The following is a 25,917-nucleotide window of genomic DNA, read 5'->3' as shown; positions in this document are numbered from 1 at the left end:
AAAGTACTAAAGATGGGCTTTGGGTCCTTAGGAAATATGATGTGCTCCTAGCATAGCTCTCCGACAAGTTGGTAGAAAGGTTAAGTACACAGCCATGAGAATCAGACTGCCTGTGTTCAATTCCCAACTCTGCCATTGGTTAGCTATATGACCTGGCATCTATAAAACACAGAAGTAATATTGTCTTCTTCACAGTGCTCCTGTGAGGAGTAATTGTCTTCTTAATGCATGTAAGTCCTAGACAGCACAAGGTAAACAGTTAGTGCTCAATAAATTTTAGCTATCATTATTGATCTTGTGATTCTGCTCTTTCAGAAAATGACAGTTTTTGTTTTGTTTTTTCAAATCTGGAGCATGTGCTAAATTAGGTTATGCTTCTCATCTAAGAACAGAGCTTCATCATAAATTCTTTTATTGTGATGGTGTCTACAACTGTCACACCTTTATCTGTGATCTCCTTAGAGTTTTCAAATTGTAATGTACAGCTGTTTGCACATTGTGGGTATTAATGGAGTGATGACTGCCTCCCAGGAATGACCAGGTGCATTTATTTTGCCTTTCATGGACTTTTGTGTGTTATGTAAATAAGGTGGGGGTATGGTGATAACACATACTATTTTGAGAACCTTCTATGTAATCTGCCTGTTTTGATTCCACTTATGCATGAGGGCAGAAGATGTTGGTCTCTTTTGTTCTCTTTTACGTCCTCAACACCTAGAAGAGTGCCTGGTATACAAATGAACACATTGTAGTAGCTTATAATATAAAACCATTCATTTAATTTCCAGTATCTACCAAAGTCCATTGATATTATTCCAATCTCAAACTACCCTTAAAATTACTTATCAAAATATGCTGGATGCTTCTGTTAAATTGAATAAATTATTATCTGAGCATCCTCCTGTCTTTTATGTGTATAGAGGTGCTATTTTATCTACCTATTAAACCTAATGCCATCGCTTCTTTCCATCTACCAGGACCAGCTCAGACTCTCCCCATCTGCTCTCCTTACCTGCATGCCACAGTCTCTCTCCTAAATGCCACTGTCATTGATATATCTTTCCCATGTCATTTAACAATTTTTATATTCTAGCACAGTTATCTGTGTCTGCCACATCTCTCTTCAGAACAGGGACTTTGTTACCTTTTTGTACTTGTAGGTAAGTAGCAACTATTTGGCAGCAGCAAATGTTTAATAAAGACTTATTCAATGCCTGATCCTGAGCCTAGTGACAGACTGGCTTCATAGGAAAGTGAATAATAGTCTCTTCCTTTGTTATCTAAGAATGTTTGCTAAATGAATGATTAAAAAAATGAATGAGCACCATGCTGTTGCAGAACAGACCCTGGCTTTGGTAATTGGATCTACTGGGTTAAAACCAGGCTGTGTGACTTGGAGATGATAACCTTCCCCTCTAAGAGCCTTGCTATCCTGTTTGAAAGTAGGAATAATAGATCAACATTGTAGCATTATTTGATATAACATATTGGGGGGCAGTGAAGGGAGCTTGTAGCCAAAGTGTTTGGATTGCAGAAGGTATCTAATAAAAGTGAGTTTGTTTCTTCATTAAGAAGTGCTATTTGAATAACAGTAAAGTGACTGGTTTTCAAGGGTGTCATTAGTTCAACTTTATCAATTTTCTTTGAATGGACCAAGCAAATTTTTTCTTTTCATTAATTTATTGAGATGGAAGCATATTCTTACACTGTCTAGCCACTAGGGATGTTAGGGGGCCAGGCTGTGTTCCCTCTCTTTCCTTCTTCTAGAAGTTCTCCAGTAAATTATCTGTTTGCTGTGGTGGTTATAAACAACTGCTCTCCTCTTATTCCACATTAAATACTTACAGGGGTCTAAGTTTTGTTTTATGTACTTTATTTTATCTACAGCATACAGAACTATACTTGCTACTATTTGTGGGGGCACTTTCACTTTTGCAAAATGCCTTCAGATCCATTATTTCATTTAGTACCCGTGACAAATCTGTGAGCTTAGTAGGGCAGGGACCAGTGCCATCAAGCCTTTTCCAAATGAGGTCATAGAACCTCAGAGTTTAAGTGGTCTACTGAAGGTCACGTAGCTTAAAAGTGGCAATGGAGGTCTAGCAACCTGTCTACAGATTTGCTGTCCACTCCATCCTGCTCTGCTTATGCTGGAAACAAGGGGAAACTCACATTTTCATCCTAACGATCTCTTCCTTCTTCTTTGCAGAGGCTTCCATCTTGAGCTACGATGGCAGCATGTACATGAAGATCATCATGCCCATGGTCATGCACACTGAGGCCGAGGACGTGTCCTTCCGCTTCATGTCCCAGCGCGCTTATGGGCTGCTGGTGGCCACTACCTCCAGGGACTCCGCCGACACCCTGCGTTTGGAGCTGGATGGGGGACGCGTCAAGCTCATGGTTAACTTAGGTATCGTATGAAGTACCCTCTGCCACTCTGTTTGGGCTTGTCTTCCCTTTCTTTTCTGATTTTCATTGATTTGATTGAATTCTTTGTTTGTTTCTTGAAAGTTAGCTGCTCACTTCTTGTTTAATAGACCAAGGGTAAAATCCAACAGCAACAAACACCTTTTCCTTGTTTCTGCATGAGGTTTTGATGTCAATTTCTGGTTTCTGAAAATAGTGGTGGATTTTTTTCTTTTTCTTTTCTTTTTTCTTTCTTTTTTTCTTTTTTGTTTTACTAGATTATTTGTTTTCTAAGTTTCCTTTCTTGATTTTATGGAACTGTTTAGCTTTGTGTAAAACACGCTACTTTGGTCCATCTTTTGATCAATCACATTCTCATTAAGTTCAACTCCTTGGTCACCACTCAAAACAGTCAAAGCTGAGGGCAGGGATAGGACAGGAAATGGAGGCAAAATGGGAGTGTGGGTTGGAGAGAACTAAGCTATGTGCATAGGATGATAAATGCATCATTTCTACCTCCAGAGTGACTATTCAGATGGAGAATTCTAGTGGCCGTGATAACACTAGTATCACCTTATACTTTCTCCTAGTGGAGAGCTCAAGTCAAGTTCTTTCCATTGTCCTGTTGGAGAAATAATTCCATATGTTTGGAGTCCCTGACATGTGGAAGGAGAATGTGGCTTCTGATATGTATCCCTGTCTTCCTTCCAGACATTCTAATCCAACATTCAGCAGTCATTTTTATAGAGTGCTGCCTTACACTGTTACTCACCAACTACTCTGATCTCCTCAGATAATACATACCCATTTTTTCTTAATACTGAAAAATTATGATAATATCAAATTTATAGTTTTATTTGGAGATGATCTGTTCTTCTACTGCAATTACTAATAGATATTTTTGAGATTCCCCTGCTATGGCCTCACTTTCTCTCCTGATTCTATCTTTTTGACTTACCTTCTATGGAGAATGGGACCTCTGGATTTTTGAAGAAAAAAAAATCAACCCTTTATTACTGCTGATTCTACTCAGTAGAAAGTCCATGCCCTGTTGACAGGATTAGTGATAGAGGTGAGCCCAGACCTTCTGAGTCTGGATTGTTTGGGTATGTAGAATATGTTTGCGTCCAGAGCTCCTTTAAAAAGACTTCAGCAGAATGGCTTGTCAGAGGCATGGAGAAGACATGTTAGACGAATGTATCTGATGCAAGACCGTGTAAAACCTTAGATGCCTGGTGAAAAGGGGTTTTTGAATTTATACCAATCAGGTCAACTGGCCACACTCGGAAGATACCTATGCTACAATCAAAAAACCTCTAGGACACAGACGACTGTTTTGAGCAGTGGCTTGTTTAGTTATGTCTTTTTATTTCTTCCAATGTGCAGCTTTTACAACACTATGCCTTTTTTCCTTGTCCAACCTCATTTGATTTCAGTGTGTCTCTTGGTTTTTCTTTTGTCTGTGTCCATGTGTGTTTGGTTATTTTGTTTTCCTCTTTTGCTGGATCTTGGTTGTGTTCTTGAGTTTCCAATCCTCCCCACCATCAGCCATGGTAAATCAAAAGATGGTATTCAACCCTTCAAAGGCCCAAAGCCTGCGGCCCGCATAGCAAACAGCCTTGAGAACAGAGCGTACTGAGCAGCCTGCAGGGGCTGGCATACCCCTGTCCCTCTCATCCTCCTTTCCCATCCTCCCCACCTTCTGCAAACCAGCAGAGTGTATTACCTAAAACCAACAACCATTACAGATTGTTTACTCTGAAAAACAGCAAAAGAAATTAACAACTAACAAAACCACACAAACTAAAAAAATAAAAATAAACCAAATATAACCTTCAAATAGCTCATAGAAAAACACAATGAACAACATTTTAACTCTGCACTTATTTCAAATAAGAGAGAGCCATAGATATAAGAATGATTCAGCCTTGTGAGATTCTGGGGAAATGCACATGGCCTTTAAACCGACAATTTTTTTTTCTTTTTAAATGTTGTTTTGACCCAACTATGATGGGTCTCATGCATTACATTGAAAAGTGGGAGGTGGGTGTAGATAAAAGGGGATGAGGAAGGAGATGGACAGATTCTTTTTCTCTCTTACACACACACACACACACACACACACACACACACACACACACACACACTTAGTCATAGAGCCCATGTGTATTCCTAGAAGCATTATTTTTCTATTTTAAACTCTCACTAAAATCTGGGAGATGTGCTTTTTGGACAGACTTTGCTCTTGCCTCTTGGCTCCTTTAGGCACAGGGTCAAGTCCAGCTCCCTCTAAGTTGAGACCTAGTATTCAAAAGAGAGTCAGCCCCTCCCTAGAGAGCACTGTGCTTCTCCTAAAGCAATGGCAACTGCTTTCTTCTCTGAAGGGCTGGTTTGCATTTATTTAACTTTCTTTCAAACCTAACCAAAAAAACTGACCTTACATTTCTTGAATTTGTCTACAGACAACTCTTCATATCATGCTTGGTTTGAAGGTTCTCCTTCTACCCCCTCCCAAAAATATCCCCCTTCAGAGATGTTATCTTTATCATGAACTTATATTGCCCTTTTCTTGGTTATAGAATACAACTTCAAGCAAAGTTTGCACCCTCAATCGTTCCCCAAGAACTGCAAATGATTGCTTCCTTCCCTCACTCCATTTAAAGTATGGCTCTGTTTGAGCACAGATGCAAGTGATATTGCAATTTATTTAAAATTGTCCACACATCTAAGCTCATGACATAAAAGCCTAGTATATCTCTTATGGAATATATTTCCTAATGTCAAGGTGACAAGACTTTTCTAAGGGCCTTATTTTCTAAAGCTAGGCAGGTGTGGTAGTAGTAGCCATGAGACGTGTCCTACAACACTCAGTATATTTTTAAAAGTTGTTAGCTATTGATCAATCATATCTTGATACCTTAAAACTAAAAACTAAAATATATATTAAAACTATTTTATTATTATAGTATATTTCAATATTCTAAAAAACGTTGTAATGTTTTAACTTTTTAAATTATTTTTATTGATTTCAGAAAGAGGAAGGGAGAAGGAGAGATAGAAACATCAATGGTGAGAGAGAATCATTGATCAGCTGCCTCTTGCATGCCCCCTACTGGTGATCGAGCCTAAAACCCAGGCATGTGCCCTGACCAGAAATTGAACCTTGACCTTCTGGTTCATGGGTTGAAGCTCAACCAATAATCCATTCTGGCTGGGAAAACCTTGTCGTATTTTAATTTCACAGTAACTTTGTGAGATAAATCAAGATAGCATTTTTGTGCTTAGTTTTATAAATGTGAGACAAATAAAGATATAACTTTTCAAAGATCACATCAAACATTGGTAGCAGACCTGGGATTAGAACCTGTGTTTCTACACTGCTAGACCAGCATGGGTTTTCTGTTACCTCAACAGATCAATACTGTGGATCAATGATAGGACAGTCTTAATGGCATCTAATGGCTTTTTATGATGGCCACCCTTTAAAAATGCATACAGGGCTCTCATTATTTCCTAGTAGCTGGCTTAAATTGAGACAAACAAAAACAAACAAACAAACAAACAAACAAAAAACCAGCCAATATTGGTGCAGCCTCTTTTGTGGCCCTTTGGAATCCTCAGCAGAGTGCTGGGAATACTTTTTCAGTAGTGGAGGCTCTTAGGGAATTTGATGCGGTTTGGTTAATTGCATTCAAATTCTCCAGATGTTCTCTATCTGGAAACTGGACTTGCTGACTACAGTTTTCTATATGCATCATCGAAGACATACAACTCCTAGGAACATTCATCTCTTCCATGCTCGACCAAAACTTTTCAATATAGAAAATGATTATTTCTCCTCGTTTACTAAAATAAAATGAAAAACTAAATTAAACAAAATGAGCAACACACACACACACACACTACTCAAATACCATGCCAAGGCTAAGTTAGAGAGAGAATTTTGCTACTGAAGAAAGATCTAGAGAAAATTGCCTTCCCAAGAGAATGTTCCAAATTCATTTTTCATTAAAAATACATCCTTGCTTTTAAGACCACCACCTCAGAGTCTATGAACAAGGGACTGTGATAGCTTTTTCTACTCAACCGCTTTTTCTTTAAGTAAAGTAACAAAATAATTCTTCACTTCCCAACTTAAAATAACCAATTTTCTGCCATCTTGAAAGCTCCAAGTCCTCACATTGGTTTAAAGACACCGTTCAGTACAGGGAACCATTTGGGTGAACCTAGAAGGATGACCCCAACCCAACTTCCCTCTCTAGACCAGGTAGTCTAAGAATAAAATGCTCAGCTACACAGAAACCAAAGGAGAAAACCACTCCTTGTTTACAATTTTTGGGTTTGTTGTTTAAGCCCACTCTCTCTCTTTCCTCTCTCTTTAGCATGCCCATACACCTGTTTCCTCTCTTCCCTTAATACATCAAGAAGGGACATTTCTGGCTTTGGGTGATGGTCAGAGCAACCAGTAGCTGAAACCCCACCCTTTCCTCCCTACCTGCCCTCTCCCTTCCCACTCTTCACCAGGGGCATGGCCTCCTCTGCCTGGTGATCGTACCAGTTGCTCCAGGGCTGTTTGCTCCCACTTTTCTGTTGCGGTTGACGACACATGACAAACCTAACCGCACGAAACCAAACCCAGATTTTTCTCAACAGATGTTCTGACAAACAAATAAACTTCCAGCTTCCCTCTTCAGAATGATTGGATGTTAGAAATTGCTCCTGTTTGGATTTCACACAGTTTCATTTTTCCCCATCCTTTGCCACTGGCTTCTTTTTAACTTGCTCTCTTAAAATGGTTTGAGAAATTCACATGGTGGCATCATCCTCAACAAGTCCTCTATAATTATTGGGTCAACCTTTGGCAGGAGAAGAACACAGTTTCTAACTGTAGTTTTCCCTTTAACTTTCTTCCTTTTCTTTGTCATGTTACTTCTACTTTTAAATATCTGATTTTAAACAAATTATTATTGGAATTCCACTATCATAAACCAAACTTAGTTTCAGCTGGGCAGCTTGGTAACAATTAACCTGAGATATTCCTGAAACCTTCCTGCCCGGTCCCCTGCTAATATCCATTGACTCCACTCAGGACCTCTGATGCTGTGAGTCCATGACTCTAAACATATATATTAATAAAAGGATAGATACTCTGAACTCTGGCATGGAAGACCTTGTCTGGTTACCAGCAATGCAAAATTAGCCACTCCTTTTCCCACTCAATTGCCCATTAAATAAATAAAAATAAAAGCAAAGACTTTTCTCTCCTTAAGATGCAGCATCACAGAGTGAAATAGGTAGGATGTCAAAGGTATCCAAGGCCTCCTCCCCATGTACCTGTCTTGCCTTCTCCTTGAATGCTGTAGGCACTTGATTCAGTCTGAGCATTCGAGCAGGAAGACAGAGATAGGCTTCATGAGTGGGTTGGTCTGGGAGCCTTTGAAACCAGAGCAGTCAATTGCGATAACATCATTTAGCTCCTTTTCCCCTACACCCAACCCACCTCTCTAAAATCTGGGATGGGTGTTTGTGCGGTTAGCTGTTTGCAAGTGGCCATTTTATGACAGGAAATGACCAGGTGGTGTTAACCCTTTCCTTAACTCTAAGGATAATGGCAAGTCTGCCTTTGCAAATTTTTGTAGCGTTCGGGGCCTGACCTAAGGAGAGGGTGGAGGGAGTTTGCTTTTAGAAAAAGAGAAAGGGTTAAATACTGCACTGAGAAACTTCATGGACTGATTTTTTAAAATGATACAAAGTGTCAGATTGGCAATATATCTTTGGAATACTAATACAAAAATTGTGTTGATGCTACTTTTTAGATAAATTTTTAAAAAATCAATTGTAGATGGACATAGCATATAACCTGCATTTGGTGGGGAAATTTTTGAGTAATTTTCCAAGTTTAACAAAATTAATATTTCGAAGTCCAGGTTTAAAATACTTTATCTTAAATGAATATGATTGGGGGGAAACGCATACTCAATGTCTATTGTGGATATATATGTATACCAGTATATATCTCTATACATATGTGTATATATATATGTGTGTGTGTGTATATATATATGTATCCAACTTTACTAAATAATATACTGTACATATACACCCACCCTTAAACTTGTGCATACTGTATTTATATAAAATGGCCACATTTCTTGCGTGTGTCTGTCCCCGGAAGGGTGGACTGATTGTTTTTGGATGTCTGCAGCTGTTACCTTGAAGGATGCAATTTCATCTTTCATTTATTTTTCCCCATCTAGACTGTATCAGGATAAACTGTAACTCCAGTAAGTTTTCCCTCAAGTTTCATTTTGTTCTTTAAAAACGCAAAGAAAAACTGACTTTATTTTGTTTACTGTTTTATGAGCTGTTTTTGATTTGAATTATTTTTTTTCCTATGGAATGGGGGGAACTGGGATGATGGCAAGGGCCGGGGGTGTGGTTTCTGAATTGGGTCAGGTCCTGTCTTCTTTCCTTGCATTTGCTCTATATGCAGAAAAGGAGGAAAGGGCACCTGATAATGAAACAACCTGAAAATGAATTGAAATGGTAATTTGTTGTTCAGGGAGAAAAAACCCTGGGGGGCGGAGGGGGGTACAAAAAGTCTTAGAGCAACCAGAATGCACTTGTCCACTACAAAAAGCTTCAGAAAATAAAAGCAAAGTTCATGACCCAGAAGGTGACTGCCAACTCTGACATTTCTTTTCTGGAATGTATCACTGTAGGGTTTTTGTTTGTTTGTTCATTTTAGTTTAGGTTTTGTGACTGCTCTACAGGAGGATGGGCAAAACATAGTTCTGGGTGATAATGCAACTGAAGACTTGAGACACATTCTGGCTCTTCAGAATGAAGAATTGCAGCCTATTATTTTTACTTTATCCCATTCAAACAGTTCAGTTCTTGAACAAGAGTCATGATATGGTGAAGGCTGAATACTGCTCATGCATTTCTCCCTCTGCCTAGAAATGAACAATAACTGGAGTCAATGAGGTAGGGAAATAGAAAGAGAAAAAGAAAGATGAGTACAAGGGAAAGGATAGGCCTAAATGATAAAAGGAAGAAATGAATATGCTTCGAGTCCTATAACATATTATATTAGTTACAGTACTTAAATAACTTTCTAACTAGAGTAATTAGGGTAATGAGCTGTAGCTGTAACAAACATCCCAAAATTCAATGGTTCAACAAAAGAAAGCTTATTTGTTATCCAGGCAAAGTCCAATGCAAATTGGGGAGGTCTTCTGGTCAGCTTTCTTCAAAGAAGTAATTATTTTATGAGCTGGGCCCACCACTTTGGAGATCTTTACTTCCCAGTTGCATCCATAGGGAAGAGTGAGCTTCGATGGTTATGCACTATGTCATGTTGCCTTGCCTAGAAATGACTTATATCAGTTCTGTACCTATTTTATTTGTCAGACATGACTTCTTCCTAAATGCAAAGGAAGCTGGGAAATGTAGTCTTCTTGTGGACCCAGGAGGAGAAAATTGGATTGGTTGAGCATTTACCACACATAAGTCTTAGTATCATCTCTACATTGTTTGCTTCTTGCTATGCTTGGGTCTTTCTGTAGGAAAAAACTCAGGAAAGGAAATAACTCAACTTCTATATTTCATTTACTTGTTTATTCCATCAAATGAAATATTTTACAAGTGCTAGGTAGTTTAACCTTTCTTGGGAGATGTATTTTCAGGAGACAAAATAATAAATCCATATTCACTTTTTTTCTTTTGCAAATGTTCCATACAAATTAACAAAAATAAATAAATCTAAAAAAGAATCTAGGTAAGCAACCACTTCCTAAAGCAAAATGCTTTATGCTTGTTTTGCTGTCACTTTCAGTTAAATTAAGCAATGTCCTTTTTTTGCTATTTTTAAAATGTTTCTAATTAGCCAGACATTCCTCATGGTATTTAGATTATTAAAAGCCTAACTGGAGAATTTTCTTTCTTAAAGCAGCTTTATTGAGGTATGATTTTCATACCATAAAATTCATCAATTACAAGCCTATAATTCAATGAATTTTATTACCTTTATAGAGTTGTCCAACATCACCACGATAGCATTTTTAGAACATTTTTATAGTTCCCCCCTAATCTCCCTTACATCAATTTGCAGCTAATCTCTACTTCTACCCTTAGCCTTTGACAATTATAGAACTGCTTTTGTATTTATAAATTTGCCTTTTCTAAACACTTCATATAAATGGAATATTACAATATGTAGTCATTTGCGTCTGGCTTCTTAAAAATGATAGTATATCTACAGCAAGCTTTCTCTTTTCCTTTTGCATTAGTTTCCAAAAGGAAACAAGCTGGGAAGGGAACATTAAGGTAAAATAAACTCATCCAATGTTGAATCTGACATCTGGCTTCAGAGACTTATATGCAGAACAGACAACTGAGGGAGTTATTTGATCAGGATAGCAGGTCTTGGTTTTGTGCTCTAGCCACACTTTATCTTGCAATTCATTCCATAGATTCCATCTAATCAGCCATGGAAATCATCATTAGATGAGTTCCAGAGTTCTTTCTCCTGGGGAGATAGTGACTCTTCTCTAGAACACAAATACCAGCAGATTTTCTGGACCTGAATTTTCTATTCAGAGCCACCAAAAGTAGCCGTGGGAGGAACTATGTCAGCAAAGATGTGTTCCCAACTTTGATGACAGTGTAGAAAGAGTGTAACTGGTGTTAATGCAATATTTAGTTAAAGAGCCGAGATTGGACTTTGGAAATCAATTTTGAATTCTCATTATAAACCTTTAACATTCTCAGGCAGTTACTGTTGCTGAGAGCATCAGGGAATGAATCTATAGTGTCCACTGTTTGAGTGGTTGAATAGAAATGAAACAGAATGAGACATGAGTCCTTTAAACTAATCTAAGACCTTTAATGTTGAGGTCTGTACATATAACCAGGGTCATACTGTAGAGTCACAAAGTAAAGGATACTTGTTCTTGAAGTCAATTTTAATTGTTGATTTGGACTGAAAACTTGAATTGAAACCAAAGAGACATAGTATACAGAAGAATGCAAATAAACATGAATCTCATTTAATTTGTATTTTAAGAGGAAATGTAAAAATTAAGATATTCTTTTTATTGTGTATCCCTGCCATTATTGGCACTTGAGTGGAAAAATTTGAGAGAACTATGTAACTAAATTATGAAAGAAAATAGATACAAGTGATTAGAACTCTTAATTCTCTTCTCATGGACTCATTAGAATTCATAGTTCAACCTGTTACAGAATCTCAAGTTGTTTATAAGAGGTATGCAGACCCTTCCTTTTATGTCATGTTTCATTGTGAGCATTCAAGAAATAAATGGCTTCACAGCCTAAATTTGAGAGGGAGAGGATTTTCTCTTACCCTCGGCTTTGTCTCCAGCTGTCCTTTTAATAGAAGTCACAGGGTGTTATTGCTCACGTTTCACAGTGGAACTGCTTTTTCCCTGGAAGGGACATACTGAATTAAGCTTTAACCAAGTTTGAATATAAGTTCATGAACTTTTCCAGTAATTTTTTTTTTGAATGCCTGTCCTCCAGAAAGTCAGGTAAACCACTGAATGACATCATTTGTTTTTCCCTGTTTATCTGCCGCAAAATGCTGTTTGTTCATGGAAATGGTTGTTTTTAAGAGTTTGTGTGCCAGTATTTTTTAATGGAGAGAAGAGCATGGGAAAGAAGGATGATGTTATAGCATTAAGAATAAGCAACTGGCCATAAGAGAGGGCAGCGGCCTTGAGACAAAAGCCTCTTCTGTTGACTTTTTGGGCTGGCCCTATCTGTGACTATGGCCCAGCTATGTGCTCACTAAGGCTTTCCAAGCAGCAGAAACACTTTTCTAATCAGCTTCTCTGCTTTTCTCCCTTTTGTACCTTCTTTTTTCCCCATACGTTGTCTTTCTCCACAATATCTATGATATACTTATTATTATTCATTCCAAATCTCACTACTGCTGCTTACCAAATCCTCCAGGCATACCACACTATACATTCTTCTCTGGCTACTAACACCAAACATCCTATATAATAAAAGCCCAGCAATCATAATGGCAGAATGACCAGAACAACTGCTTGACCAGTCACTATGAGGTGCACTGACCACCTCTCTGTCCTTTTCCCCAGCTGGCAGGCTCTGATCACCGATGGTAAACAGGGACCCGGGGTGGGTGGTGGTGGATGCAGGTGGTGCCAGGCCAAGGCCTCCATCCTGCTGGTCACCCCACACACAGAGGGCAATAGGCAGTGGGGTTGGGACCAGCGAGTGGGCGGGAACGGCCGACCTCTCAGTCTCTCCCTTAGCCATCAGGCTCCCATACCTGGATGGAGAATGGGGAACCAGGGTGGGTGGTGGTGGGGGTCAGGGCCTGCTGCTGGCAGCCGGGGAAGATGGCCCTGATCATAGGCTAGGCCTGGAGACCATACCTGTGCATGATTTTGTGCACTGGGCCTCTAGTATATTAGAAATGTGCATATTGAGGTCTTTGGTTGAATCAGGGGCATTGTTGGATTTGATTCTTCTGGTAAGAATATTTAGAAATGTGTAATAGGAAATCTCCAGCTTAGAACTTTTAAATGGCCAGAGAGCAACAGAGTTGGCAGTCACTATGGTGATTGAACTCCAGGGAGACCTGGGACACTGTTAAAGAAAACAGGGCTGCTTTCTGGAGAGTTTCTGGAGGATGTCATGTGTTCCTTTGGTTCTGAGGCGGGCGGTACCCTAGGAGGCACACAGTTCTGAAAACAGGTATGAACTTCTTGTTGGTCTCATGGGTGTTTGCTTAAGTGAAAGTGTGTAAAATGGTTGTTTTCCCTTCCCTTGTCTGACTGTGACCCTGCCCCATGATTTTCTAGCCCCTACTTTATTCTATCACTTTCAAGCTGTGTGCAGTATGGTTTGAATGAGTACAGTGAACTCATATTAATTAAATGAGTAGAGTACAGTGAACTTATATTAATTAAATGAGTATAGCATGAATGAATATAATGAACACATATTAATGAATATCAGTTTCCCCTTTTTCACAATCTTTCCATACTCTCAATGATTAATTACTCTGTGTATGACCATTTTCTCAATCTTTCAAAAAACAAAAAACAGGGTGTATATATCACACGGAAATTGTGAGGTTCTGTTTATGTCTGATTATTTAAGGATATGTAGAACCTCCTTAATCACTTTGAACTTGAAGCCTTCCTAATTTATCTGTGACAAGGTTCATTTTTTTTTCTTCTTAGACATAGAGGAAAAAGTAAATAGTGTCATACAAAAATAAAATAAAATACTGACCTTAACACTTAACATTCTCAAGTGCCACCATGTAGTCATTTGTGTCTGAAAACAGCTTTGGTAACCTTGTCCACTTCCTATAGACTCTATTATCTTTGAATCACTATAGAGACACATAATAATATGAGCTATATGAAACTAACATCAAAGGATATGATTTCTCACATCATACCTCTCAAGACTACCAGTATGTACTAAATAATCCTTCTCTTGCACCTGCTTGCCTAGTGTCTAGTTTTGCCTTAGCTTCTCTGTCTTTAGTTTCTTATTATACTCAATTTCCTGTGTTTTGGCAAAGTCGGCATCATAGAGGGATTCTTGCTGAAATTAGGAATAGCTTGATGAACTGCAGTTTACTTACTACACTAGAATTTTGGTTTTCCTCTTTGACTTCTTCTCCATCTTCCATCTCTATGGTACCAGAATATGTGACTTCCTCTTTAGTTTTGGTTTACCTAGAAATCCCAGATGTGAATTGTCCTTAAACGCAGAAACACCTCAGATCAACCAGGGGAGTTGACTTCTTCTATATTAAAACTCTTCTGGGAAGGAAATTATAGAACCTTCTTTGGTATCCATTCCAAGATTTGAATAACTGTCAGCCATATAACCTCTCTTAATAGAGTTTTCTTGGAGATGGAAAATTGTTAAATAGGACCTTATATATAATGTTACCTACAAACTACCAACATCACATCTGAGACTTTCTATTTCCACACTAAATGATTATGTTCCACTTTAGCTCTTAAAACCTGATTTCAAAAAGGTAATACATAATTTTACTTCTCTTTGGAAAGCTTTATATTTCTTGTAATGTATAAAACACCTCAAATGTAAGTTTATTGATAGTATCAATAATAACCAGATTTGAGAATAATAAGATGCTTCCTAGTAAACTCTTATGTATGTATGTATGCATGTATAGTTGATATATAATATTATATTAGTTATATTGGTTTTTTTTAAATAAATATTAATTCAAAATGGTTTTATTTTATTTTTAAATAGTTAAAAATTATACATGGAACCAAAGGCAAACTTGTAAAAATTCTCCCTTTTATTCCTAATCCTAGTCCCTAAATTCTCTCTCTTGGAGGCAACCAAAATTATGATTTTTTAAACATTCTTCAGAGTTAATCTATGAGTATACAACATATAGTTATTACCATACACCCCCTTTTTCTTCCTCTACTTCTTGACAAAATGTTAACACATTTTTCTGAATCTTACTTTTTTTTTCACTTAAAATGTTTTAAGGGCTATTTCATGAAGAATATAAAGGTCTACTTCATTATTTTTAGTGGCTACTTGCATTTTATGAATATATCATATTTGATTAAATCAGCACACTACTAATATACAATTATATTTCTCTCAGCTTTTAACTACTACTAAAACTAAGAAAATATATATTTTTCTTCATTAGTCTTTGCATACATGTACAGCATTACCTATTAGATGAATTCTTAAATGTGAAATTGCTAGGTCAACAGATAAGTGTATCACAAATATTGATAAATATTACCAAATTGCACTCCAAAGAGGCTGTGCAGATTTTAATTTCTACCACAAACATATGAATGTTTGCTTCTCCTCATCCTAGCCAAATATGTTGTATTATCAAACTTTTTTTTTATTTTCTCAAAATAGCTCTTCAAAATGTTGCTTTACAAATTCGAACGAGAGCCCAATGTCATCCATAGATGTTTTTATTCAACCCCTTCACTTCTTTAAATATAAGTAGGAACTATTGTCATTCAAAACTTCAGTGACCTCTTATACCAGAAACCCTAGATAATAAAGACGTAAATGCAAATTAACCCTCACACCCTTACAAGATGGCTGCCTATGACCAGGCCAGCAGGAGGGTTAGTGAGGGACTACCAAATGACTGAACAAGCAGACTGTGTTGGGCGACCAGGCTGGCGGGAGTGGGGGCATGAGGGGCAACCAGGCTGGCAGGGGAGGCAGTTAGGGGCGACCAAGCCAGCATGCAGAGGCAGTGAGGGGTGATCAGGCTAGCAGGGGGCGGGGGGAGGGCAGTTAAGGGCGACCAGGCAGGCAGGCAGGTGGCGATTAGGAGCCAGCTGTCCAGCATTGTGAGCAATGTCCGACTGCCAGTTTCAGTCAGATATCCTCCAAGGGGTCCCAGATTGGAGATGGTGCAGGCTGGGCTGAGGGCCCCCCGACCCCAACCCCATGCACAAATTTTGTGCACTGGGCCTCTAGTCTTTTAATAGAAATCTGCTAAAGCAGCATTTTATATGTAAATCCTTTTTATTAAACATGAGTGTAATAGAAAATTGACAATATATTATAGCATCTTTCTGTGATCTTCCTCCTATATCCCTGTTTCTCAAGCCAAGTAGCCTGGGTTCACCTTTGTCTAAAACCACTAATGTACTATATATCCTTGGACAATTTACTTCAACTTTCAGTTTCCTCAGCTTTAAATGGGCATGATTATTGTATTTACCTCTTTGAGTAAGAATAAAACCTAGACCATAACAAATGCTAAATGTATGATAGTGATGATGATGGTGACGTTCAACACTATCATTTTATTGCAGCTAAAAAAGAGGACCTTTTGAGAACTGTTCAAGAATGGATGGCTATATAATCCAAAACCATACCTGATAGTTTAATAGATGCCTATGAAATGAGCATCGTCAGTTTCTCTGGCCACCTACTCAGAGCAATGATAAACTCATTTCAAGGTCATCAGGGTTGCATTGGCTTCTGCATCAATAACAGTATCAATAAGACTGTTGATAAGACCATCTTTGGGTAATGTTTGGATTTTCTCCCCTCCCAAAGCATTATGATAAATAAATACTGATGTTAAAACACAGAAGTCATGGCCTGGCCAGTTTGGCAGAGTGGATAGAGTGTTGGCTCTTTGACGGAAGGATCCTGGGTCTGATTCTGGTCAAGGGCATGTGCCTCAGTTGCAGGGGTCTGTTTCTCTCTTTGTGTCTCTCCCCCTCCCTTCCACTCTCTAAAAATCAGTGGGAAAAATATCCTTGGGTCAGGATTAAAACAAAGAAAACAAACAAAAAAGAACTGCAGAACTCTAAAAAATATTTTGACTTCATGAGTTCCTCTGTGTTTGTGTTAGGAACCCTGTTATCATTTTAATAAAAGCTTACTAGTGTTCTAAAATGAAAATATTATTTTTTTAAATGCACAGATCTGATTATATAATATAATATTGATGAGTTTAATATCTTCTGATATCAACTTTGCATACTCTAAACAGGAACTAAAATAAAATAGTGAGAAAAATAAGAGTTTTTGTGGCAAGAGTCTGTCTATTCAGCTTCCTTGACAAATTCCTGTATGGTTTTAAAAATCATCAAATTCATGCATACCATGGTGAAAAAGGAGGATAAAAGAGTAATTCTCTTCTTATGAGATCTTGTATTTTGGTTTCAATGAGTTTGTTGAAGCATAGCATGATGAGTAAATATGTTAAGAAATTTACACCTGGACCTTTGGGTAACTGAAATTATAGATATGCCATACAAAGGCTTATGGCTTAGTCTTTATCAGATGCATATGTGATGCCCAGAGAAGTAGAAAATTAATGACCATTCAGAAGTTAGAACTACAGTACCATTCATCTCAATTTCAGAGAATGTCCTTTGAGAACAGGTTAAAAGAGAGGCTAACAGGATAAAATTTTCCTTCAGTCACTTTAGGTAAGGCCACTCTTTCTGTGATTTCAAAATGGTCTTGGGCTTTAGGATGCAAATGTATCACCTTTTAGTTTGCTTCTCTTGTGTACAGTGAGATGCTGGCATGGAAAAGTTCACCCAGGAAGGTACTTTAACATTTATAATTCATCTGGATTTTAGACAGGATAGAGGGGTTTGGATTAAGCACCCAATTAAGTTGTAGATGAGAAATAAGATTGAAGTATTAAATTATAAATAAGCTGCTTCCAAAAGACAGTGTGTTTCTTCTCATGGGAGAAATAGCAGAGAAAATAGCAGAGAGGAAGGAGAAAATGGACTGAGGTTAAAAATACAAGACCTCACAAAGCATATATTGTAGATGTAAGCACAGTTAACAGAGTTATTGAATGCCAAGAAAGACTGCTAAATAAAGGAGTAAAATGTGTTTATCTGAACATAGTAAAAATAGGCAAACACCTTGCCAACGGATGCATGATCTATTGTGAAGTACCAGGTAAAGAGGAAATATATAGATTCCTAGAACTGTTTGCCAATCACAGTCAAGGCACTGTACTTACTATTCCTACTTATATAGCCTGTGAATATATACACACACATAGTGGTGTCTTATGTCAGCACAGTCTAAAATTTTTATGTCTGCCACTGCATGATTTTCATGACCTGAAGCTGCCTTGGATATAGTATACTATATGCTCAATAAATAAATAATTAAATCAATGCAATAATGAAATGTACCCATTCCTCTACCTTAATTTATTATTTATGCAAGTACTCTTAGTAATCAACCCAAGAGGTACAAGCCCCCAAAATGTAAATTACAACTATTTTGTCTTGTTGTCATTCTAAAAGGAGAAACATTAACTGAAGAGTATATTTATTCTCTCATCCCTAATAATATGAAAGAATATATATATATATATATATATATATATATATATATATATATATATTAAGCACCCAATTAAATTGAAGATGAGAAATAAGATTGAAGTATTAAATTATAAATAAGCTGCTTCCAAAATATAGTGTGTTTCTTCTCATGGGAGGAATAGCAGAGAAAATAGCAGAGAGGAAGGAGAAAATGGACTGAGGTTAAAAATACAAGACCTCACAAAGCATATATTGTAGATGTAAGCACAGTTAACAGAGTTATTGAATGCCAAGAAAGACTGCTAAATAAAGGAGTAAAATGTGTTTATCTGAACATAGTAAAAATAGGCAAACACCTTGCCAACGGTGTTTACTAGAGGCCCGGTGCATGAAAATTCATGCACTGAAGGGGGGTCCCTCAGCCCAGCGTGCCCCCTTTCACAATCTGGGAGCCCTTAGGGGCAAGAGGTGACCCAGCAATCAGGGGAAGGCGATGCCCCATCACACCTCTGCTGCTGCCACTGCCAGCAGTGCAAGCCTCAGCTGGCCCTGGTTACCTGAGCCTCGGGCATCCCTGGGCAGCCACCATCTGAGGCTTGCCTGTGCCTCAGGCTGGCCGTGGGCGGCTGGGGGCCTAAAGGGACTGGGGGACTCTGGAGGCAGGCTAGTGGAGTGGCCGGGCCCACCTGGGGGCAGGCCCGGCCTTGCCACATGCCTGCTGCCCCGTCGGGGCTGAGGGGACTGGACGCCACCATCTTGTGGCTGTGGGCACCACCATCTTTGAGGGCGTGGCAGTCAATTAGCATATTCCCTCCTTATTGGCTGTGGGTGCTGCCATCTTTGTGACAGCATGAGGGTCAATTAGCATATTCCCTCTTTATTAGATAGGAGATATATCCTATCTAATAAAAGAGTAATATGCAAATTGACCATCACTCCAACACACAAGATGGCTGCCCCCATGTGGTCAAAGATGGCTGCCCCCATGTGGACACAAGATGGCCACCACAAGATGGCCAGCAGGGGAGGGCAGTTGGGAGGGACCAGGCCTGCAAGGGAGGGCAGTTGGGGGTGATCAAGCCTGCAGGGGAGGGCAGTTAGGGGTGACCAGGACGGCAGAGGAGGGAAGTTGGGGGCAACCGGGCCTGCAGGTAAGGGCAGTTGGGGGGACCCAGGCCTGCAGGGGAGGGCAGTTAGGGGTGACCAGGCATTCAGGGGAGGGCAGTTAGGGGCAAACAGGCTGGCAGGGGAGCAGTTAGGCATCAATCAGGCTGGCAGGGGAGTTGTTAGGGGGTGATCAGGCTGGCAGGCAGAAGCGGTTAGGGGCAATCAGGCAGGCAGGCAGGCAGGTGAGCAGTTGGAAGCCAGCAGTCCTGGATTGTGAGAGGGATGTCTGACTGCCCATTTAGGCCTGATCCTACTGGTAGGCCCGAACCTAAATGGGCAGTCGGACATCCCTTGAGGGGTCCCAGATTTGAGATGGTGCAGGCTGGGCTGAGGGACACACCCCCTCATGCACGAATTTCATGCACCGGGCCTTTAGTGTATGAAGGAAGGCCCTTCAGAATTAAGGAAGGCCCCAGCTGGCAACCGGCAGCTGCTAGGGACCCTACCCATGCACAAATTTTGTGCACTGGGCTTCTAGTATAACTATACTAATAAAAGGGTAATATGCAAATTGGTCACGGTGCCCTCATAGTAACAACTGAACAGCAGGCTGCGTTGGACAACCAGGCCAGCAGGGGGATTAGCAAGGGACAACCAAATAGCTGACCAGCAGGTTGCATGGGGCGACCAGGCCAGCAGGGGGGTTAGCGAGGGATGACCAAACAACTGACCAGCAGGCTGCATGGGCGACCAGGCTGGCGGTGGGGGGGGGGGCAGTGAGGGGCAACCTGGCTGGCAGAGGGGGGCAGTGAGGGGAGACCAGGCTGGCAGCAGGGGGCAGTTAGGAATGATCAAGCCAGTAGAGGGGGGAATTGAGGGGCAACCAGGCCAGCGGTGGGGCAGTTGGAGCCAATCAGGCTGGCAGGCAGAGGCAGTTAGGGGTGATCAGACTGGCAGGTGGGGGGCAGTTAGGGGCAATCAGGCAGGCAGGCAGGTGAGCTTTTAGGAGCCAGCAGTCCCGGATTGTGAGAGGGATATCCCACTGCTGGTTTCAGCTCAATCGGGCTGAAACCGGCAGTCAGACATCCCCTGAGGGGTCCCAGATTGGAGAGGGTCCAGCCTGCGCTGAGGGGACCACCCCACCATACATGAATTTCATGCACCAGACCTCTAATATATATATATATTACTTTCTCTGTAAAATGAGGGATCTTATACAAACAATGATTTTTCATGAAGTCTGTTTTGGCCCAGTTTTGGTTAGAATCTGAAAATTTTATGAAGGAAGATTAATGTGTATCAGTAAATATACATTTTGTCAGTCTTCCTCATTCTTCATTCACTCATTCCAAAAACATTTACTGAGGGTTAACTGAGTTCTAGGTGTTGACATCAGTTTAAGGAATTTTTAAAAATATTTTTTATTGATTTTAGAGAGGAAGGGAGAGGGAGAGAGAAATAGAAACATCAATGATGAGAGAGAATCATTGATTGGCTGCCTCCTGCATGCTCCCTACTGGCGACCGATCCAGGATCAAAACAGGATCTCCTTGTTCATAGATCTATCCTCAACCATTGAGCAACACTGGCTTGGCAGTTTTAAGGATTTACACAATGGATTTCCAAGGGAAATGCAGAATGAATCCTCATTGGGTACCCCCTGCCCCATTTTCCCCATTTTCTGTTTCTTTTATAGAAGTTGGATCTCAGATGCATGCATCATTTCTAAAATCCAGATGAGTCCTGAATAGATTTTGTTCAGGGGTGATTCATTCCAACATTCAATTTAACATAAGGTTTCTTTTATTCACAATGTATGTATAGTCCTCATATTGAGGCTCTGAACACTGATCTGCTTACCCAGGTTTTTTTTCCTGATTTCTCTTTTTCTTGTTTGACTTGCCCTTATCACCTGACCTCCTGCCTGGAGCCACTGGCTGTGTTCTGGTTCTCTCTGCAACAGCTGTAAATTTGTGTAAAAATGGTGTCTCTGTTTTACTTCAATCCATTTTATTTGTCTAATTATCACAGTAAGATTTGCAAGGTGAAGCATTCAATTAGTATTAGTTATTAGGCAGAGTTTATATTTTGAGAATTAGGAAGGACCACTTTATGAGTGAGGTGTAGAATGTGCAGTGACCATTCGGCAAGTAACATTATCAACCCAAATGCTCCATTTCTGTTTGCTGACAAGATAAATACATCAGTGGATATACTTTATTTTCATTATGCCATATATATATATATATATATATATATATATATATATATATATATAATTTCAGCAGGTTTCATCCATCTGTCATAGAGGAGAATATTTTAATGTGAAATTTTGAAATTTTAGATTTCTGAAACAATTACTCACAAAGTGCAAGTTTCCCTACTGATTCAGAGCATCTCAAAAAATACAGTTTTTTCTCAATTTTAGAATCAATTTTGAGAAGAAAATGTAGAGACTAGAGGATGTTGCTTCTAAAAGAAATGGGGTAATTTTGTGATTGTTCTATTAAGTGACTAAAATCCTAAAGCTTTCTAAATCAATTTATTAGAAGTCAGGGAAATGAACCTTAAAGGGATGGATACATTTCCTTTCTAAAAATGACGTCGTTTCAGAGTGAATCTGATTATATAAAATCTGTATACAAAAAAAAAAATATTCTGTCACACCCAGGCCTTAGGTCAACCCTTTGTCAGCATCAGCATTCCTGGTGGCTCTGGGAAGGGCCCTACTTAGGGAATGGGAAGCAAGAGAGGCTTTCAGGAAGGGCCCTACTTAGGGAATGGGAAGCAAGAGGTGTTTAGTTATAATAATGAATGTCCACCTTCCTGAATGGCTGAAATTATATTGCAGTAAAAAATGTTACAAGGCATATGTGTTCCAAAAGACACAAAATATAAGAGAGATCACATCCCCTGAAGCAAAGTCTTTGAAAGGTTATGAGCTCAGGATCCCCCAATTAGGCCCAGGAAAGCACATTTTAGAACATCAACACACTAAAAAGGGGGAAACCAAGGCTTGTGGAAGCCAAGTGCATTGCATAATGATGAATGGCAGGCATGAATCTTCATGAATTTCATTTTATGATTCTCAATCAAATAAGCACTCCTTGTCACCTAAATCCAGCCATCTTCAAATGATGATACGGGACTTTTTTTTCATCAGAATTAATTTAAAAGGTACCAAATAAGAAAGGATATTATGACCTAAATCCATGGGTGAGGGGTCAGCAGCAACATAAACAGAAAGAAACTTACTTCTGAAATCTGAGAGATGACAGAGCAATGACATTGGTGTTCTCTCAAAGTGTAGGCAGTGTAAAATCGCAAGAAATAAACTGAGGCTGCTCCTCTGTTGGAGAGGTAATAAAAAGTGAGAAAATGAGAAACACTAAAGGTGGAGAGAGGATGGCCAGTTTCCTTCCTCTGAGTGGTTTTCATGTGACAGCGTGTCAGGAATCTCTTTCCTTCCTTACCTCCCAGAACCTGCAGGGAAGGAGCCACCCCCCTGACCCAGTTGAGGGCACCCACAGGAGAGGGAGGGCGTGAGCAGCAGAGACAGCAGGCATGGAAGGAGCAGAAGCAGCAGATGGCGATGACAAATGTGTGTGAGATAGGCAAAGGCGAGAGAAAGGGCACAGATAAACTACTAGTACTGGAGTGGCCTAAGCATAATGTGTTTTATTACTGTAGAAAAATTCTGTATCTTCAGATCTTACAGAAAAAAAAAGAGAACACAAAGGAAGACAGATAAAGACCATATGATGAAGCCATGAACTAGAGGATGGTTAGAGAAGGATTATCTTTGTTTCATGAGAACAAATTAGTAGTTGAAACTCATATGCCCTGGCCAGTGTGGCTCAGTTTCGGCACCATCCCATGCACCGAGAAGTTGCCAGTTCAATTCTCGGTTAGGGCACATTCCCATGTTGAGGTTCGGTCCACGTCAGGGTGCGAGCAGGAGGCAACTGGTCGATGTTTATCTCTCACATTGATGTTTCTCTCTCTCTCTCTCTCCCCCTCTCTCTCTTCCCCTCCTCTCTCTAAAAAAAGCAACAACACATAAAAATAAAGAAATTAAACTCACATTGTATACCTGTCAGTAGTTGGAATATTACACTGTTCACTTACTGTTATTTACAAACAAACTCCCTCTTGATAAAGGAACTAATTAAAAAATACCTTACTGATTGTCAGAAATAGAAAAGCTAAACACTGTATGAACCTGATTACTAGGAAAGTGCCCAAGTACCTATTCATGACTGAGCTTATCCACACCCCTACATACCCATAGAGAACAGAGGGTGAGAATATCATTTAACATTTCAAAGGCATAAACATTGAATGCTAAGTAAAGACACTACCCCATTCTTTCCCCTCCCCCAAATTTTCCCTGGATGCTTTTTCTGCTTCATCAAAGCAAAAATGGATGCTGCTAAGTAAGTTCATACACAGGACATTTATAATTTGAAAACCTTTGCTATTACTTAAGTACATCAACTTCTCATATAGTTTCTAATGATAGCAAAAATAATAGCAAAGACTGATTGTTTTCTGTTTGCCAGGCCCTTGGGGTGAGCAGTTTGCATGATATGTTTAACCATCACCACAATTTATACAATAGATAGGTGTTATTATCCCCATTTTAGAAACGAGTCTTAATGATGCCAAGTACAGTACTTTGTCCAGCCTCAGGTTCAATGTGTTTGGTCCCAAAGCCCCTGCTCTACACCACAGCACGTATTTCCTCTTCTGCTCAAATGCTGAAGTGTTGATGCTCAGGTGAACCCAGTTCACCACTCCCAGACAAGTGCTAATGGTCCCCACCAACAGGGCTACTTCTGGTCAGTAATCAATCCTATTTCTTTAAGTTGGGTAACCTTAACCTTTTTAGAGCAAGGCTTCCTCAGCTCAGCTCTGTAGGAACATTAGTGTCCTAGTCTTGTTCATCACTAATCCCTAAGGCACTGTTTAGTTCTGTGACTGAAAGGTACTTGACATTTATTACTGTAGAAAAATTCTGTATCTTCAGATCTTACAGAAAAAAAAGAGAACACAAAGGAAGATGCACATTCTGAAAGATGCACATTCAACTATGAGAACTTAGAGGTGGACAAACCTTAAGTTGCATGGAGAGAGGATGAGTTAGGAATTGCCATACCGGCATAGAGACCAATGTTAAAAAGAGGGTGGTATTAGAATGTCATAACTGATCACCATTGAGTCATCCTCCATGTGCCCAGTGCCTTGCTGGCCTTTCCCTGGGGATGTTGGTATTATCAATCTTTTGTCTCTTCCCATTATACTCTAGTGCTGTAGTTGTAGCAAACAGTTGTGGTTACCCCAACTCCCCAGGCCCTCTCATACCTCTGCTCCTGAGTCCATGCTTCATGTTAAGCACTGTGCACCTTTCCTTCCTATATCTGCCTAGCCAACTGCTACTCATCTTTCATGACAGCTCAGGGGTCAGCATTCATGTGAAGCCTTCCCTTCTACCCCAGACAGGTCTAGGTTTGTCCACCTCTAAGTTCTCATAGTTGAATGTGCATCTTTCAGAACGCTCATCCCATTTCTGTGGTTCTATTTGCTCACATATGTAATACCTGAACCAGTCTCTGGACTGACCCCTTATATGTCCAGTTAACATTGTATCTTCCCACATTAATGCACATTGATTGAGTTAATTAATAATTATATGTTTTATTTTTAAAAAATATTTTTATTTTTATAAAATAAATATTTTTATGATTTTTATTGATTTTTAGAAAGAGAGGAGGGAGAGGGATAGAGAGATAAAAACATCGATGAGATTGGCTGCCTCCTGCATGCTCCCTACTGGGGATTGAGCCTGCAACCTGGGCATGTACCCTGACCAGGAATCAAACCTGTGACCTCTTGGTTCATGGGTTGACGCTCAACCCCTGAGCCACACCAGCTGGGCAATAATTATTAAATTTAATAACTGGAAACTTTGGGCCACAGGAGAAATCTGCATGAATTAATACAAATTTCTTTTTTCTTTTTCTTTTTTTTTAAATATTTCTTTATTGATTTCAGAGAGGAAGGGAGAAGGAGAGATAGAAACATCAATGATGAGAGAGAATCATTGATCAGCTGCCTCCTGCACGCCCCCTACTGAGGATCGAGCCCACAACTGAGGCATGTGCCCTTGGCTGGAATCGAACCTGGGACCCTTCATCCACAGGATGACGCTTTATCCACTGAGCAAGCAGGCTAGGGCTGAATACAAATTTCTTAGTGAGAGGAAAATTATTCCATATTTACAAAGGGGAGATGTCAGAAGATTAGATGAAAATACATAGATTTCCACAATAAGGACATTTGTCTGACTCCTAAAGAGAAATACGTTTTTAGAAGCCTTGACTAAATAATACCGCATTAGAAGGCTAACATTTAAGATGAGGAAATGGGATTTTAAAGTAGTCTGATCCTTCTTTAACCTGAATGTAGTGGTTCAGAGAGACATTTAAGGTGCAGATTACTTTTGTGCGGTGATGTTCTGTTCTGTACATGTGAGTTTTATGCA

The 25,917-nt window shown here is 39.5% G+C and overlaps 1 protein-coding gene across 18 annotated transcripts in view; it reads left to right on the top strand.

Annotated features, from left to right (window-relative positions):
* NRXN3 (neurexin 3) overlaps positions 1-25,917 on the top strand; it is a 1,534,305-nt gene that overhangs the window by 578,728 nt on the left and 929,660 nt on the right. For 13 of the 18 annotated variants that reach the window (XR_013959175.1, XR_013959176.1, XM_080644114.1 and 10 more), the window contains 2 exons: positions 2,210-2,413; positions 8,667-8,693. Coding sequence is in view for 16 of the 18 variants with exons in the window: in XM_080644114.1 (XP_080500240.1) it covers positions 2,210-2,413; positions 8,667-8,693 (231 nt within the window). In the remaining 2 variants the exon portion in view is untranslated. The remainder of the gene's footprint in view (positions 1-2,209; positions 2,414-8,666; positions 8,694-25,917) is intronic. The other 5 variants (XM_080644122.1, XM_080644112.1, XM_080644126.1 and 2 more) reach the window with 1 other exon arrangement.

Source organism: Plecotus auritus (genome assembly GCF_963455305.1).
Source record: "Plecotus auritus genome assembly, chromosome: 1".
Taxonomy (NCBI): domain Eukaryota; kingdom Metazoa; phylum Chordata; class Mammalia; order Chiroptera; family Vespertilionidae; genus Plecotus; species Plecotus auritus.
The sequence above is the reverse complement of the archived record's forward strand: the minus strand, read 5'-3'. Positions and strand labels throughout refer to the sequence as shown.